The sequence below is a fragment of the Caretta caretta genome, chromosome 1 (genome assembly GCF_965140235.1).
Source record: "Caretta caretta isolate rCarCar2 chromosome 1, rCarCar1.hap1, whole genome shotgun sequence".
NCBI lineage: Eukaryota > Metazoa > Chordata > Testudines > Cheloniidae > Caretta > Caretta caretta.
In genome coordinates this window covers 158,586,751-158,599,618 of record NC_134206.1, presented here as the reverse complement: position 1 = coordinate 158,599,618, position 12,868 = coordinate 158,586,751, and the positions used below count along the sequence as shown (strand labels likewise).

Below are 12,868 nucleotides of genomic sequence, written 5' to 3'. Positions count from 1 at the left end.
CACTGCAGCCACCATCCCCTGCCTCAGGCTAGTGCCCTGAGCCCCAGAGCGCGCCCCTGCCCCCCAGTTCCCAGTGGGCAGTGCAGCCCCAGCCCTGGAGTGCCGGGACGGAGGGACGGCCCCAGCCCGAGCCTGGGCCACCACACAGGGGAAGAGCCACAGAGCCCAGAAGCAGGAGCGGGACGGAGGGCAGAGCATGGGTGGGGCCATGCCTGGTTGTTTGGGGAGCCTCCCCCCAGCCTATGCTACCTACCACCCATGACTGGAAATAAGATACAACCCTTTTTCAACAATGAGGTTAATTAACCTTTGGAGCAACATCCCAAAGGATGTGGCAAATTCATCATCACTCGGAGTCTTTAAACTGAGATTAACTCCCTTTCTAAAAACTGTGCTGCAGTACAACCATGAGTCACTGGGTTCAAAAGTGTTCACTTATGTAGTAGAGAAGACTAAATTCCCTCCACTGCAAGAATCACCTGCTGAAATTCTATGGCCTGGGTTATGCAGGAGGTCAGACTAGATTATCATAATGATGCCTTGTGCCCTTAGAATCCGTTAATCTAAAATGGGAACTTTATATTTCCTGCCTGAATGGAAAATGGAGATATTTAAAAGGACCCTTCATCTCTATTGTCTATGACCATTGTCACCACAGATTTGCTGGAAGCTTCCTTGCTGGGGAGGACATTTGACACTGACCTAGAAATTCATTCCAAATTGTTCTTCACTGTAGACAGACACAAGACCTTGGTCTGTGTGAAAGAATTAATTTCTGCAGAAAATAAACTCCTCCTTTATGGACTAGACCAATGAACAGGGAAACCAACATTTGAAAGAGAGTCCAATCCATTCCAACAAGATTAATCAGCGGTTCTCAAACTGTGGGTCGGGACCCGTTTTAATGGGGGTCACCAGGGCTGGCTTAGACTTGCTGGGGCCAGAGGCTGAAGCCAAAGCCCGAGCCCCACAGTCTGGAGCTGAAGCCTGAGGGCTTCAGCCTTGGGCAGTGGGGCTCAGATTACAGGCCTGCTGCCTGGGGCTGAAGCCCCTTGGGCTTCGGCTTCCTCCCATCCCCAGGGCAGTGGGGCTTTGGCTTTCCCACCGACCCCCGCCAGGGTGCCAGGGAGGGCTGAGGCTTTGGTCCCCTGTCCTGGGGTCATGTAGCAACTTTTGTTTTCAGAAGGGGGTTGCGGTGCAATGAAGTTTGAGAACCCCTGGACTAGATTAACTTTTCAAAGGGACTGAATTATTAAAAGAAAATTAAAAATAGATGATCATTTCCAAATGCAGAGTGATTATTTCCCTATCAATGAGGGCAGTTAATGTAGCAGGGAGTAGAACCTTACCAAGGCTTATGTTCCTGGATATTTTTTAGAAATCCATTCTTGCCCATCCACCTATCATTCAAGAACTTGGACCTAGAAATCATCAGCAAAGAACAAGGAAGAAGTTTGTAATACACCCAGCAAGAAATTGAGGGGGGGGTGGGGGGCGGGGAGAGAAAGGATTTAAATGCATTAGGCCTTAGCGTTTCACCATGGCTCCCATAGTTTGAGCAATCAGCTGATGTTGGCCCCTTTTGAGGTGAATGGGAGGTGCAGGTGAAATTACACCAGTTATTTAGGGCCTAAGTTTAAGCACCCAAGTTTGCAAATTTCAGTCTAGGTGATTTTTCCTGGCGCATAATAGAGTATGTCAATGACGAGTGAAATAAAATCCAAGCGTTCTGACTCCCAGCCCTCTGCTCTTACCATTACACGATAATGTTTTGCACTCTTATGTTAATGTCCATATAAGGACTGCAAAGGTCCCTGTGAGGAAGGTAAATTGACTCCTTATTTATAGTCTCATTCACCACTCCAGTTTTATGCTGGTGTAACTCCATTGATTTACATGTACCTGCTTTCAGTGGTGTGTTACACTGGCGAAACAGAGTAGTGAAGTGGGTCCATAGTGTTTCCTCCTCTACTGACGGAGTGAGGTAATTTCCCCTCTGCCGCAGAGAATAACTGGCCATGTGACAGCAAATCTTTGGTATGGCCCCTGTTATTCATTGGGTCCATGAATGTCATTTCCATTGCTATGGCTGAACTCTGCAACACTGTCACGTCAGTGACAGCAGCAGGTCGGAAGCACTACAGAAGAGGAGGCTTACATGTAGTTCCTGACGGAGTCGGGCAAGATGACAACACAGCGCTGACCCTCCGCCAGATCCTTGGCAGCCTTCACAGCAATGGCCATTGCGCTGCCAGAGCTGCCCCCTGACGTTATGAACAAGAAAATGGACTCACACAAGGGCTAACAGTATATGAGACCATAATATATAATCACAGAGCGGCCTAGGGCAATGCCCCTGCAGCGACAGGCAGGGTTGGGTAATGGGACACTGAACCTTTAGGGCACGAGCCTCCTCTCACCGGCACCAGTGTGTTTCAGGCATAACTCCAATCAAGCCAGTGCAGTTACACTGGTGTACGGGAGAGGAGAATCGGGCCTATAACCTTGCAAGCCCTTAGCTCCAGGAGAGACCAGGTAGTGACCAAAGGAGAATGTGCAGGCGAGGGCTGTTGAATGGATGATGGGAGTGGTGATTCTAGTCCAGTTTGTGGCCCCATCACAAATGACACTATCATCACTCTGTGAGCCGTGTCTGCAGGGAGGACAAGGATTGACAGGGCATGGCCCCAGCTCCTCAAAGGTATGTAGGCATCTAACTTCCATTGATTTCATATCTTTGAGGGTCTAGCCAGTGAGACCAAACTCCCTTCCAGCCTTTGAGATGGACCTTTCAGGTGAGGGGCAGGGGGGCTGGGAGAAACTTGCCCATGCTGTCTCTCCAGGGCTTCATTTCACTCTCCAGAGCTGTTGAGCTAACACATTTTACAAGTGCCTAGTGCACTTTAAATAAATGGTCGAAAGGAAGGAAAATTAAAATTGCACTTATACATGGGATACCAGCCAGTGATGGCGTTTGGGGCCGTGAATGTGTGTGTGTGTGTGTGTGCACGCATCTGTGTGTTTTCGTTTTCCTGCGTGTAACTGAAAAAAAGGTCCTTGGCTTCTCACAGGTAATTCTACCTGCTAATATTTCAGGTTAGAAAAGACTAAGGGTCATAATAGTCCTCAGTCCGTGTGCACTTCGGATTTCTGAACCAAATTTCTTCTTGGTATGACACCGTTGACCTCAAAAGGAATGATAGTGTGAATGTAATACTTCTGAATGCAAGTGACATTTTGTAAGTAAGTGACTTGTAGTAATTCAGTTTTGTAAACTAGCTGTACTCTAGCAAATGTAGAAAAAGTGCTTATTTCATTGTCCATCATCTGAAATCTCAGACATAAGGAGTTAAGTTTAGTAATAGGTTGTTATTTTATCATTTACATGGCAATTCTCTTTAGACTTGCAGATGCTGTCCTTTGAAATGTGGAAACATATCTCCTGAGATAACCTTGAGTGATGGAAGACACCCCAGGCCAATTTTTAAAGGTACTTATGTACCTAACACCCACTGGAATCAATGGGAGTCAGGAGCCAAAATACCTTTAAAAATGTGCTTCTTATATATACTCGTGTTACATATATACCAAGGTAACATTTTCAGATTTGGGTGCCTAAACTTAGGCACCTAAATCCAAACGTAGGCATCTAAATAAAGGAGGCCTGATCTTTCAAAGGTGCTGAGCACCTGCAGCGCCTCTGTCGTCAGTGGCAGTTGTGGTTTCTCACTACTTCTTTAGCTATCAGCATGAGCCCCTGTACTGGCTGGTATTGGATTTGAACCCGTGTGCATCTGGCCCAGGGCTGAGAGTGCAGCCAGCTGAGTTGCACTGATGCCTTGTGGAGTGGGCCCTGATGTGCATCTGTAAGCAGCGTTTGCACAAGGACAACTGTTCGTTTTGGAAAGCTGTTCGGTTTCTCTTACGAAGGATTTCTCCCTTGCACCAGGGACTGGGAGCTGTAAGAACGCCTCACTTTAACAGGACATCTCAAAACGTCCTGCTTCAATCCCTGCACCTTCCAGTATCATATGGCAACTGTTCAAAGACAGCAAATATAACCCCCTAGGGCTGACTTAGTGGAGCTGCAAGTTTTGCCCATTTGCCCTGCTCTGAATCCCACGAATCTTTCCACTCAGCTCATGTGTCACGGCACCCAAAAAAAGGTAGCCCCAGAAGATCTACCGCTTTATGCAAAAGTGTGAAAGTGAGATGAGATTACAATTATTTAGCATGAGTCAGATCCAGGGCTGCTATAAATCATTGTAGCTCCATGCAATCAATTCACACCAACTCAGGATCTGGCCCCACCAGTACAGCACAGAGAATGTGCTCGGAACTGTGTAAGACACAAAAACACAGACACTGCCTGCCCTGAAGAGCTTTCTAGTCTAAAATGCTTAAAAGATGGAATTAAAATGGAAAATGTTTATGAACAGACACAACATTCTTCAATAATTTACCACACAATAATCCTTCCTCTCTAATCAGCCTGCGAGCCATGAGAAAGGAATCCGTGTCATTGGACTTGCACCACAGATCCACCACCTGAAAGAAAGGAGAGAAAGATTTTAGGGTCCTAGAAATGCTATTTTGGGCTCCACTCCTCTGGTGCATTCTGCTCTGTACAGGAGGCCGGGTTTTCAGAGGTGCTGAGCACCTGCATCTTCCTTCAGAGTCAAATCACTTTCCACTGCACTTGAAAATGAACACATATGGCAAAGCACCTGTAGGCTTCATCCTTAGCTTCCACGGGAGTGAATTTTATCCACATTAATTCCTCATATGCTTCTGCCAACACTGCAGAAGTAAAACTGTTAGTGTGGACAAGCCGGACAGTCTCTATGCAAAAAAATAAAGGGACACAAATCAGACATCCAGAATTGTAACATTCAAATCCAGTAAAAGAGTACTTCAATCTCCCTGGACACTCAATACCAGTCTTAAAAGTGGTCATTCTTCAACAAAAAAAAACTTCAAAAACAGACTTCAACGAGAAACTGCAGAACTGGAATTAATTTGGAAACTCAACACCATCAAATTAGGCCTGAATAAAGACTGGGAGTGGCTGGGTCACTACAAAAAATAATTTCCCCTCTGTTGATACTCACACCTTCTTGTCAACTGTTGGGAATGGGTCACATCAACCATGATTGAATTGGCCTTGTTAGCACTACAAAAATAATTTTCCCGCTGTTGATATTCACCCCTTTTTGTCAACTGTTGGAAACGGGCCACATCCACCCTAATTGAATTGGCCTCGTTAGCACTGACCCCCCCCCCCACTTGGTAAGGCAACTCCCATCTTTTCATGTGCTGTGTATTTATACCTGCCTACTGTATTTTCCACTCCATGCATCCAGTGAAGTGGGTTCTAGCCCACAAAAGCTTATGCCCAAATTAATTTGTTAGTCTCTAAGCTGCCACAAGGACTCCTCGTGGTTTTTAGTGTCTAATGTGTTTTGAGTAGTGGTGGGCTGAGGAAGTGGTGTTCAGATCCCATTCTGGGTCAGGGTTAAGCTAGGGTTCAGGGTTTTGCTGAACCAGGGCTAAGGTTCACAGAGAGATTCAGTGGTGCTGATGGCTTGCAAAGTGCTTTGGTGGAGATTTCAGGCCAAAACCCTAGGGATGGGCTCAAATTCAAGTGCTGTCATTCAACCAGATCTAAAACGTGAAGGGGCTCACACCTGAGATTCTGGTTTTGTGTGCGACTCCGAGAACCAGGCTGAGTGTTTTCCTGTGGAGGCGGAGTGGGGAAGGAGGCCACTCAGGCTAAGTTAGGGCTGTGAAGAACTCTGACTGGCAGCTGGGTATGAGTCAGACTGGTGGGCAAGGGAGTTGCTGTGTGAAGGAGAAAGTGAGACGACGTTGTGTTGCACTTTTGGCAATTTTTGTTTGTTTATAACTGCCTCTCTGTTTGCCTCTGTGTCTTTTAGATTGTAAGCTCTTGAGGGCAAGATCTCTGACTCTTCCATAGGTGGGCCTACACTGCAATCACAGGTGTGAGTGGAGCTTGTGAAGACATACCCACGATAACTTTAATCTAGCTAACTCAGGCATCAGTAGCAGGGAAGCTGCAGCAGCATGGGCTTCAGCACTGGCTGTCTTAGCCCGCCCAGAACCCTTGGTAATTAGTCCGACAGACAGCCTGTACCACAGCCCACGCTGCTGCAGCTTTACTGCTCCCAGCATCTGAGCTAGCTACACTAAAGCTGGAAATAACCTCTGTGAACATACCATCTAGCACTATTGGGTGCTATCCCTGGTTAGGGCCTTCAGGCTCTACTAGAATTCAAATAGTAAATAATGATAATAATGAAAAGCACTGGGACCCATTATTATATTATTAACAAGGCTATAAGAACTGCCTGAAAGTTTGTTAAGAAAGACAGAATGATGAAGTGCAGTGTTGCAGCATATTTCTGGTTGTCTCTTAAATTTGGCCTCTCCCTGCAGCTCATTTAGGTCAGACATATGGGTTGGGCAGGTTCTAAGCCACCAGCGATAGCATCTTTTGCATTGGTAACTAATTCAGCTAACTTTCAACAATTAGAGATGGGCCAGAACTGGACCCTGGATCTGAACACTTTTGAACGTGGGGACAGTTTGGTCCAAGAACCAAACTTCATGGCTGGGCCCTAACCACCCCTCCCCCATTGCTTGTCACAATGCTACTTACTGATCTGTCAAGGACAGTTGGGATAAAGTCATGTCCAATCCCCTCTACTTCCATGGTTGCGTCCTCTGCTGTGTTCAGCTCACTGGGCAGAGCGACAATGGAGCCTTCGGGATCTACACAAACAATCTGAAAGGGAAGAATCACTAGTAAGACCAGAGGTGGGCAAACTACGGCCCACAGGACCCTCCTGTCCAGCCCCTGAGCTCCTGGCCCAGGAGGCTAGTCCCTGGCCCCTCCCCGGCTAACTCCCCTCCCACACAGCCTCAGTGCACCGCCAGCGCAATGCTCTGGGCGGCCGGGCAGCGCAGTTGCAGAGCCATGGCCTGACCCGGTGCTCTGGCCTGCACGGCTGTAGCACCACCAGCCACCGGTGCTCCAGGCAGTGCGGTAAGGGGGCAGGGAGCAGGGAGCGTTGGATAGAGGGCAGGGGAGTTTGTGGTGGTGGGTAGGGGGTGGGGTGTGTGGATAGGAGTCAGGGCGGTCAGAGGGTGGGGAACAGGGTGGTTGAATGGGAGCAGGGGTCTCAGGGGGACAGTCAGGAAGGAGAAGGGGGGTGAGATGGGGCGGCAGGGGCAATCAGGGGCAGGGGTTCCGGGGGCGGTCAGGGGACAGGAAGAATCATAGAATCAAAGACTTTAAGGTCAGAAGGGACCAATATGATCGCCTAGGCTGACCTCCTGCACAATACAGGCCACAGAATCTCACCCACCCACTCCTGTAACAAACCTCTAACCTAAGTCTCAGCTACTGAAGTCCTCAAATTGTGGTTTAAAGACTTCGAGGTGCAGAGAATCCTCCAGCGAGTGACCCATACCCCATGCTGCAGAGGAAGGCGAAAAACTCCCAGGGCCTCTGCCAATCTGCCCTGGAGGAAAATTCTTCCCGACCCCAAATATGGTGATAGGCTAAACCCTGAGCATGTGGGCAAGACTCACCAGCCAGACACCCAGGAAAGAATTCTCTGTAGTAACTCAGATCCCACCCCATCTAACATCCCATCACAGGCCATTGGGTGTATCTACCGCTAATAGTTGAAGATCTATTAATTGCCAAAATTAGGCTATCCCATCATATCATCTCCTCCATAAACTTATCAAGCTTAGTCTTGAAGCTAGATATGTCTTTTGCCCCCACTGCTTCCGTTGGAAGGCTGTTCCAGAACTTCACTCCTCTGATGGTTAGAAATCTTCGTCTAATTTCTAGTCTAAACTTCCTGATGGCCAGTTTATATCCATTTGTTCTTGTGTCCACATTGGTACTGAGCTTAAATAATTCTTCTCCCTCCGTGGTATTTATTCCTCTGATATATTTATAGAGAACAATCATATCTCCCCTCAGCCTTCCTTTGGTTAGGCTAAACAAGCCAAGCTCTTTGAGTCTCCTTTCATAAGACAGGTTTTCCATTCCTCGGATCATCCTAGTAGCCCTTCTCTGTACCTGTTCCAGTTTGAATTCATCCTTCTTAAACATGGGACACCAGAACTGCACACAGTATTCCAGATGAGATCTCACCAGTGCCTTGTAAAACGATACTAACACCTCCTTATCTCTACTGGAATTTCCTCGCCTGATGCATCCCAAGACCGCATTCGCTTTTTTCACAGCCATATCACATTGGTGGCTCATAGTCATCCTGTGATCGACCAGTACTCCGAGGTTCTTCTCGTCCTCTGTTACTTCCAAGTGATGCATCCCCAGTTTATAACAAAAATTCTTGTTATTAATCCCTAAATGCATGACCTTGCACTTTTCACTATTAAATTTCATCCTATTACTATTACTCCAGTTTACAAGGTCATCCAGATCTTCCTGTATGATATCCCGGTCCTTCTCTGTATTGGCAATACCTCCCAGCTTTGTGTCATCCGCAAACTTTATTAGCACATTCCTGCTTTTTGTGCCAAGGTCAGTAATAATAAGATTGGTCCCAAAACCGATCCCTGAGGAACTCCACTAGTAACCTCCTTCCAGCCTGACAGTTCACCTTTCAGTGTGACCCGCTGTAGTCTCCCCTTTAACCAGTTCCTTATCCACCTTTCAATTTTCATATTGATCCCTATCTTTTCCAATTTAGCTAATAATTGTCCATGTGGAACCATATCAAATGTCTTCCTGAAATCGAGGTAAATTAGATCCACTGTGTTTCCTTTGTCTAAAAAATCTGTTACCTTCTCAAAGAAGGAGATCAGGTTGGTTTGACACGATCTACCTTTTGTAAAACCATGTTGTATTTTGTCCCAATTACCACTGACCTCAATGTCCTTAACTACTTTCTCCTTCAAAATTTTTTCCAAGACCTTGCATACTACAGATGTCAAACTAACAGACCTGTAGTTACCTGGATCACTTTTTTTTCCTTTCTTAAAAATAGGAACTATGTTAGCAATTCTCCAGTCATACGGTACAACCTCTGAGTTTACAGATTCATTAAAAATTCTTGCTAATGGGCTTGCAATTTATGTGCCAGTTCCTTTAATATTCTTGGATGAAGATTATCTGGCCTCCCCGATTTAGTCCCATTAAGATGTTCAAATTTGGCTTCTACCTCGGATGTGGTAGTATCTGCCTCCCTATCCTCATTCCCCTTTCTTGGGATGCAGGCTTCTGATAGCTTCTGCAACTTTGACTTAAAGTAACCCGAGGCCTCCTCTGCCTTTAGATCCATAAGTTCTTCAGTCCAATCCACTTCCCTAACTAATTTCCTTAATTTTTGAAAGTCAGCCCTTTTGAAATCAAAAACCCTAGTTGCAGATTTATTTTTGTTTATCCTGCCGTTCAGTTTGAACTGAATTAGCTCATGATCACTTGAAACAAGATTGTCCCCTTCAACCATTTCTTCTATGAGGTCCTCACTACTCACCAAAACCAAATTTAAAATGGCATCCCCTCTAGTCGGTTCAGCAACTACTTGATGAAGGAATCCATCAGCTATCACATCCAGGAAAATCTGAGCCCTATTATTATTACTAGCACTTGTCCTCCAGTCTATATCTGGGAAGTTAAAGTCTCCCATGATCACACAATTCCCATTAGTATTTACTTCTTTAAAAACATTAAAGAAGTCTCTATCCATATCCACATTGGATCCTGGCGGTCCATAGCAAGCCCCAAGCACTACCCCAGGGCAGGCTCTAGCAGCTTTCTTCCCCAATGTGATTTTTGCCCAGACAGACTCTGTCTTATCCATTCCATCACTTATTTCTTTACATTCTACCTCATCATTGATATACAATGCTACTCCACCACCTTTGCCTTTATTTCCATCTTTCCTAAACAGCACATACCCTTCAATACCCGTACTCCAGTCATGACTACTATTCCACCATGTTTCTGTTATCCCTATAATATCTGGTTTCACTTCCTGCACCAGTAGATCTAGTTCCTCCATTTTGTTACCTAGGCTCCTTGCATTACTGTACATCTTAATTTTTGCTGTTTGGCATCACTCACATTCTTTACCCGATTAGGCACAGACATTCTACCGCCAGTATCACCTATTAGACTGGTATCCACACTACCCTTCCTCCTTATGTCCATTCTCCTACCCATGGCTGTATCCTTTCTTACTTCATTTTCTTCCCTCTCAGAATGTTAAAATCCGGCATGGAGATTACCTGGACATCTCCCAACCATCTCCCCCAGTTTCCTAGTTTAAAGCTCTTTTGGTCAGTTGTGCCATCCTCCATCCTAGAAGTCTATTTCCCTCCTTACTCAGGTGAAGTCCATTCCGAGAGAACAGTCTTCTGTCCATGAGTGCTTCCCAGTGGCCATACATCCCAAAGCCCTCCTTATAGCACCAGTGCCTGAGCCTTCTGTTGAGTATCATAATCTTGTCACACCTTTGTTGCCCTTCTCTAGGAACAGGCAGAATCCCACTGAAGATCACCTGAGCCTCGATTTCCTTAAGCGTCTTCCCCAGCCTGGCATAGTCTCCCTTGATACGTTCCAACAAGAAGCTGTATCATTTGTTCCCACATGAAGGACAATCAGTGGATTCTTTCCCGCTCCGGTTAGGAGAAAGGGTGGTTGGATGGGGCAGGGGTCCTGTGCGGGGGGCAGTCAGGAATGAGAGGAGGAGTTGGATGGGGCAGTGGGGGTCAGTCAGAGGTGGGGAGTCCGGAGGTGGTCAGGGGACAGGGAGCAGGGAGTGGTGGATGGAGTAGGAGTCCCGGGGGGCAGTCAGGGAACCGGGTGGGGGGGTGATGTTGGATGTCCCAGGGGAGCCATCAGTGGCGAGAAGCGGGGGGGAGGGAAGGGGGGAGAAGAGGTTAGGAGGTGGGGGCCAGGCCATGCCTGGCTGTTTGGGGAGACATAGCCTCCCCTAACCGGCCCTCCATACAACTTTGGAAAGCCGATGTGGCCCTCAGGCCAAAAAGTTTTCTCGCCCCTGTGTTAGACACACTAAGAACCTAGGGAAAATGAAGCAGAAGCATCTCCAATGAAAAAATTACCGGTGTTCATGTAACCATATTTGGCTGCAACACGTTTTTCTTCCCAAGGTATGCATGAACATTCCTGTCTATTGGCATGAACAGACAGGACCTTTTCACCCGGAAGTTTTCCTTCTCATCAGCTTTACAATTTAATCTTAGAAGCATGGGGAACTGCAAGTCTCAAGGATTAGTGATGGGGGTGTGGAGCCTTCTACCTCTAAGTCACTAGTCTGAATCCAGCTCATGTTGAGAGTAACTGAAAATTGTTACCATCAAAAGAGAGCTGCATCTGTACGCTTCCTGGTTCAGTAAAAGTGGAAAACAGACACTCTAATAATCAGGCTCAGCCCAGCTGCAGGTGAGCGAGCAGTCAGTCAATGGCATCGCCCCAGAAGAGATGTCAAGGGCATTTCTCTAGTCAAAGGAAAGGACAGAAAAGCACCAGGTTGCCACTAATGATCAATGCGCAGATCAGTCTTTCTACCTACTTTGCATTCCGGGCACTTCTCCTTCAGCTTTCTGCCAATGCCAGTGATGGTACCTCCTGTGCCAGCTCCACCCACGACCATGTGGACCTTGCCTGCAGTTAAAGGAGGTGAGAAGCATTTAGAGAGGATGGAAATGTTCTCCACAACTGGTTTATTCTGGCATGTCACATCAGTAGGTATTTTACACATGTTCTTGTGCACAGAGAACCTGTCCATGTCGAAAACTGGACAAAATTCATGCTAGTGAGCAGAAGCATTGTAGTGCTGTGATGCGCCAATAAGCTTCACCCCATTGTACTTTGATAGATTGCTAGCTTCGTAACTCCATCCTTTTGCACTATGTTGTGTTGAAATTCTGCAGACACATTAGCTATAGCACGCATTGATTTGGCTGGCCTTAGCGTCCAGCTAAGAGAGAGCTCTGACATCAGTATAAGCCAGGAACAGCTCCACTGAAGTCAGTGTATTTACATGGATGTAAAAGTGGTGGAAGCAGCGGCATATTAACGCCTAGGCCGATAAGGCCTAGGCCTAGGGTAGCAAATTTGCAGGGGCAACAAATTTATAATAGCAGCCAGAGGCTGCTTCCCCCAGCGCCGGTTCCCGCCCTCCCCCCCCGCCCTGCCCCAACCCCACCCCCATTCCCCGCCCCCTCCCTGCCCCTATTGGTCCCCTTTTCCAAATCTTCACCCTGGCCCTGCCTCCTCTCCTGAGCGCGCCGTGTTCCCCCCTTCCCCCCTCCTTCGCGAAGCTGTTTCCCGCACAAGCACTGGCAGGGAGCAAGGAGAAGCAGGACCCAGCGGCACGCTCGGGGAGGAGGCGGAGGCGGAGGCGGAGGCGGAGGTGGAGGTGAGCTGGGGCGGCGGCGGGGGGACAGCAATTATTTCAGGGCCTAGAGGCGGCAAAATCTTTAATCCGCCACTGGGTGGAAGTGAGAGTAGACTCAGGCCCTGCGAGTTTTAGGCTGTAACTACACTGGCAAAAATGAGACATAATTCATTACTGGTTGCTGCCAGGGCTAGCAATGGTGCACAATATAGTATTGGCAGGGCTCAGGCTTTCTTGCCAGCATTGTCAGCTAACCTTGTTAAAACACCTGAGCCCTGTGTTCACTATGCCTTTCACTCTTTCTACCACTGGGGATGGGTTCCATTTTTCCCATCTAGACAAGGACTGAAATTCTTTTATTGCCTATTCCAGCCACCAAATTAAGATGGATTAGTCTCTGCAGCTCTCGCAAAGTTCTGATCCATTTTAATTTACTAATG

The 12,868-nt window shown here is 47.2% G+C and overlaps 1 protein-coding gene across 1 annotated transcript in view; it reads right to left on the bottom strand.

Moving 5' to 3' along the window:
* LOC125643177 (cystathionine beta-synthase-like) overlaps positions 1-12,868 on the bottom strand; it is a 51,914-nt gene that overhangs the window by 9,137 nt on the left and 29,909 nt on the right. Inside the window, exons 7-11 of the mRNA XM_048865438.2 lie at positions 11,601-11,692; positions 6,680-6,805; positions 4,464-4,548; positions 2,159-2,264; positions 1,350-1,421 (exon numbers count right to left, since the gene is read on the bottom strand). Of these exons, the coding sequence (XP_048721395.2) occupies positions 1,350-1,421; positions 2,159-2,264; positions 4,464-4,548; positions 6,680-6,805; positions 11,601-11,692 (481 nt within the window). The remainder of the gene's footprint in view (positions 1-1,349; positions 1,422-2,158; positions 2,265-4,463; positions 4,549-6,679; positions 6,806-11,600; positions 11,693-12,868) is intronic.